Source organism: Drosophila innubila, assembly GCF_004354385.1.
Source record: "Drosophila innubila isolate TH190305 chromosome 2L unlocalized genomic scaffold, UK_Dinn_1.0 4_B_2L, whole genome shotgun sequence".
Lineage (NCBI taxonomy): Eukaryota > Metazoa > Arthropoda > Insecta > Diptera > Drosophilidae > Drosophila > Drosophila innubila.
In genome coordinates, this window is record NW_022995372.1 from 2,408,775 (window position 1) to 2,414,392 (window position 5,618).

Here is a 5,618-nt window from a genome sequence, read left to right on the forward strand (position 1 = left end):
AAATATGACGCATATATAGTAGAACATAAATTTCGAATAAACATACAGCTACTTATATACATATTCATATTGGTGTACACTTAAAAAAAAAAAAAGTATTGTATGCAGAAACGGGCCCAATTAACTATTTTTTTAATGAATTTCCATTTCATTGGCATTGAAAAAAGTAGTGCTAGTGAAAAGTTTTTAATTAGTAATGAAAAAAAAAAAAATAATTTTTTTTGTCATTAAATATTTTTAATGAAATTTGATGTTGATTAGCATTGTAATTGAATTTTCGGAATAAATAAATTTGGAAATTGGGTACTTTAAAAAAAATGTAAAAATTTTAGAAAAAATTAAATTTTTTTTGGAAATCTTAAAAATGTTAAAATTTAATGAAGGGTAACATTTTTTTAAAAATATTTTAGTCCAAGATTTTTTGTCGACTGCTTTTAGTTGAATTTAAAATAACTAAAACAAATTTCCACAGTGTATTCCGCACATTCAGTACGAGCATTATATTTAAAATTTATTTTTTGCAATTTGCAGTTTTTGCAAAATAAGTGCAGGGTATGTCACAGTAGACTTCCCTCGTCTCTAGCCATTTCTAATAGTTATTCGGCAAATGTTGATCAAAGCACATGCAGGAAAAAATTGATAAAGAAAAATGTGTATTGCTTGAGCAATGACAGCAATAAAAAACACAGAATTAAATGTGTAATACGTTTTGAGTGTCTGACAATAACTATTATATTTATAATTTAAAGCAATATTTACGAACGATGAAAGTAATAATTTTCAATTTACAGTATTTTCGCAGTGTATGTAAAATGCTTACATATGTAGCTTTTGGCGTAGGTAAAAACTTGTTTACCAAAATTTCAGTTGATGGGGTTGTCAGTCCGCCTTATCGCCATGCTCTCGCATTGAATAGAGCTTTGCCAGCAATTTAACAGCAGTTGAGATGAGACACGCTAGACTCGACGGCATCTTGATAACATTTCGATTTATACTCTATTCCACCCGCCACCCCGGCAGTCACAGCTCCCGTTTTTAGACCCTGTCCACAGAGCATTTGTTGTCATTGTTTTTTTGAAAACAGTTTCAACTTTTTCTTGCCACACAACCGAAAAGTGTCAAACAGCGTAAACTTCAAACTGAAACGATTCGGAACTGATGCCACCTGAACTGATGTCTCCCTTCACTTCAGTCCCTCCACATTTTATCACCTTCCCGGCTTTATTCGGTCGAGGGCTGTCAAGGCTTTTGCGCTCAATTTGGCAGGCGGCAAACGCAATCATTGTGAATGACTTTTCAACTGTGACGTCAGCACACACTAAACTACAAGGCATCCACTTTACTCCGACTATGTCTACATAAGATCAGCCTTTATGGGTCTTGAGTTGATGAGATAAATCAGAGACTTGAGTAATTGGCAACAGTCTGTTTACAAACTTTTTCATAGTCCATATGATCATTAAACTTATTTCATTGTTATTATTATTAATTAAAATTTTTCGAGACTCCCACAACGAATTCTACGAATTTTTTTCTTCATAATAATTTTGTTTACTCCAGTTCTTAGAGCTCTCTCTTTCTCTCTGCTGACTCTGCTGTTGAGATGTTGATAAATAATATACATATACTATATAAGTACTTTATCGTCAAGAAGTTGCTCAAAACGAAATTCCAAATCACTTGAACTTCCGTTCCCAACTGTTATCACCATTTCTTTTTAAGTTGCGCGTGTTGTGCGTCGTGTGTATTGGTGAGTTCAAGCAACTGATAAGACAATTAGGGTACATCGAATTAATCGAAAATAAAATTCTTTTCATTTATAATTTGTTTTATTTTCTATTATTTCAATTTTTTTTTTAATTTTAAAGTTATTTTTATAATTTAAATTTTACTTATGCCAACTGTTCTTTTTTTTTATTTTTTATTCAAAAAAATAAGACTCAAGAAATAATAATGCTATGAGTTTTATTTTTTTTTTTGCTTAAAAATAATTATTAATACTAAGTTGTATTTTTTTGCTCAAAAATCAAAATTATTTCACGAGTAAAATGATAAAAATCAGAAATCTTAAGCAGGGAAAAGCACCGGTATCGAAAACGTTAACCGAAACTAACCGTTCCATTTTTAGTACCGGAGCTGATATTGTAACCGAATGAAAATTCTCTATCAAGAACCGAAAACCGAAGCGTTTGTACCGGTACGGTTGCAGTAAAGTTGCTAGGTCAAAGAGTTGTCCAGCTTCCAACTGTCATAACTTGATCAAAACTGAATAGATTTTCAAACGGAATGTCATTTTGGTCTTGATTTGGCCTCTTAATTCATTCTGTATTCAAATTTTGTTCATTTAGAAAATTTAATTATTTTCGACCAAGATTCGATTTCGATGGTAAGGGTACCCCCTTTGAAATTATGAAAATTCAAAGTTTTAAATCTCAAGGTTTCACTTTTAAACGACTCCTTATATCGTAATTAGTATAAAACAACACTTTAAACTTGATTCTGACACCTTTCATTTTCTTGTAAAAAATCATGTGAAATTTAACAAAAATTTGGACTTGTAAAGTGGCTTAATCCTAAGTCTGACCAACTTCAAACTGTCATAACTTGATCAAAACTAAGCCGATTTCCTAGCGGAATGTCATTTTGATCATTATTTGGAATTTTAATTCATTCTGTAAAAAAAAAATATTTTTTCCTAGATTCTACTAGATCTCGATTTCGATGCTAGGTGTCCCCCCTTTGGTATTTCTAAAATTCAAAATTTTAAATCTCAAGTTTTAACGTTTAATCAACTCCTTATATCGTAATTAGTATAAAACGACACTTTAAACTTGATTTTGAGGCCTTTCATTTTCTTGTAAAAAATCATGTCAAAATAATGAAATATTTTGACTTATAAAGTTGCTAGGTCAGAGACTTGAGCAACTTCGAACTGTCATAACTTTGGCAAAACTTTACCGATTTTCAAGCGGAATATCATTTTGATCATGGTTTGGCATCTTACTTAATTCTGCTTTTTACATTGACTTTGATAAGAAATGAGTCCACAATGTGTGAGTCGTTCTTTTTCAGCTCTTGAAAATTCGTTAATCGTCAGTTGGCAGTTTTTATAGTTTATATAATTTGATATTGTAATATTCTCTATATATGATTCTAATCAAATTGCCGAGATAAATGAGATCGATTATTTCTGAGCTCAGAACGTTGAAAATTTCACAGTGTTGTTAATTATACAATACAATAAAAATCAAGCAGAGTAAAATAAACTGTTAAAAACTTTATTTTACATTTAGCTATGCTTAATCTTTTAAGCAAATAAACTGAACATATTTTTATCAAATTAAAGAGCAAAGAAACTTTGGTTGTGCAATTCTTAGAGCTTACATACAATTTTGTTTAATATATATAAAGTATATGTATAATGAAGTGATTACGATGTACTCATGGATTAATTCACTACTTCCACTTAAGTCAAATGTTGACTTAATCAGTCTTCTCAGGCATTCTTACAGTTCAGTTGCAAAATGCTGCTCAAAATGATTTGTGTAATATTTGTAATAAATGCATTTATTTCAATAACTAAAGCAATTGAAATTTCCGAACTTAATGAAACGAGAATATTTCTATCCATAAATTCCCAACTGTCCGAGTTGAGGTAAGATAAAAAATATTGAAATCTTCGCAAATTAAACAATTTCTTAGATCGGAACAGGAACGACAAGGAAAATTAATGGACGGACTTGTCAAGGATTCGGATAAATACAATTTGAGATCTTACCCACGCAGTTGTGCCGAAGTCAAGAAAAGTGGAATTTCTGATATACTTCTACCTAACTACAGTAACCAACCTTTTAAAGTTACCTGCGATGCGGAAACTCATGAAGGAGGATGGACAATAATTCTGAGGAGGATGGATGGAAGTGTAGACTTTCATCGCAGCTGGAATATTTACAAAAAGGGCTTTGGGGATTTAGATGGAGAGTTCTTTCTGGGTTTGGAAAAAATACATGCACTCACCGCAGAGCGAAGTCAAGAGTTGCTTGTTCTTCTTGGGGATTATCAAGGTAATTCAAGCTACGAAGCTTATGAGAAATTTGCAATCGGAGGCGAAGAGGAATTATTTGCACTACGTACACTGGGCAAAGCCAGTGGAGATGCTGGAGATTCATTGCGGAAACATCATGGCATGCAATTCTCAACTTATGATCGGGATAATGATCGGGAACCCAACAAACATTGTGCTGAATTTTATACTGCCGCCTGGTGGTACAGAGGATGTCATGACAGGTTTGTATATTAACTTGTGAAGCTAATAGTTCATTTCTAATTCAAATAATTTTACAGTAACTTGGCTGGTGTCTATAATACCAACACCACAGGCAGAGGCATCAATTGGCGTTCTTTTCGAGGAGTTGAATATTCCCTGAAATCTGCTGTAATGCTTATAAGACCGAGAAAGTGAAGCTGCTTTGAAGTTAAATTAATTTTAAATTAACATACTTCTTAATGTGGTAAGCTTTATACACATTTTCCCTAATATTTAACTTACTGTGGTAATTATGAATTTTTGTCATCATTAAAAACATATTTACTTTATTAACTATTGCTTTTGAATGCTAACACAAAAGTAGTTGAATGAGAAAAATTAGTTTGCTAAACTATATTTTATTATTTGAATGGAATATTACAAGACCATCTCTAAATTTAATATTTTAATATTGCAATTAAAAAATATATTTAATAAGAAATATTTTTAATCTAATTGTAGTCAAATTTAATTAATACTCAAGTTAAATTATTGGAGAAATATATAAGTGTATCTGTATAGCAACTTTTAACATTTCACACAATATTTCGCTATGTGTACTCAGATAATCTTGTAATCAGCCAAAGTGGACTAATTAGTGGAACAACGGAAGGAATAAGTTAAACATAAATTAGCCACGCGAATGTCATTCGATCAGGTTAAGTTGCCCCTCTGTTCCTCTTGCCCTTCTTGCTGCTCTTGCCACACGGTTCATTTCTTATTTGGCGTGGCAATTAACACGCCTCTATACACTTGCCCCCGTCATGTCCTGCAGGACGAAACAGGACGAGCTTAAAATCGCAATGCCATCGAACCGAACCGCAGAGGAGAAGGCGCATAAAGCGTGCATTGGAAATTAATTGCGGCTTCTGCAGCTTTGGGTGTGTGCGTGTGTGTTGCAGGTGCACATACGTGAACGAAGCAACATCATCCTACATACATATACTACACATATATTTACGTTCTTTGCTGCTTGGCTCTCTTCAAGCTTTGGAGATGACTCTGCATCCCATCGTGCCACAAAAAAATAAAATAAACGGAACCAGGCAGCGGGCACAGTGGGAGAAACCATTAGATTAGTTATAATAATTAACTAATAAGTTGTATTATATAATAAATACTATAATTATTTTTCGGTATGTGAGCTTATTTTATTTAAATGTTTTCTTAAATATGTTTAAAAGTAAAAAAAAATTTTTTTTGATTTTAAAAATAATTTATTTTAATGAGAGTATTCTTTAATTACAAGTTTATATCATATTTTTTTTTTAAACGATGTTTACACCTCAGCAACATAATGAAATTTAATGCT

At 31.9% G+C, this 5,618-nt stretch overlaps 1 protein-coding gene across 1 annotated transcript; it reads left to right on the plus strand.

Annotated features, from left to right (window-relative positions):
* Positions 1–3,504: 3,504 nt before the first annotated feature.
* On the plus strand, positions 3,505–5,334 carry LOC117782049 (ficolin-1-like). Its single transcript, XM_034618967.1, has 4 exons — positions 3,505–3,655; positions 3,703–4,287; positions 4,345–4,511; positions 4,872–5,334. Exons 1-3 carry the CDS (start codon positions 3,525–3,527, stop codon positions 4,460–4,462), a joined length of 834 nt encoding a protein of 277 aa, XP_034474858.1. The 5' UTR covers positions 3,505–3,524; the 3' UTR covers positions 4,463–4,511; positions 4,872–5,334.
* The last annotated feature ends 284 nt before the right edge of the window (positions 5,335–5,618 follow it).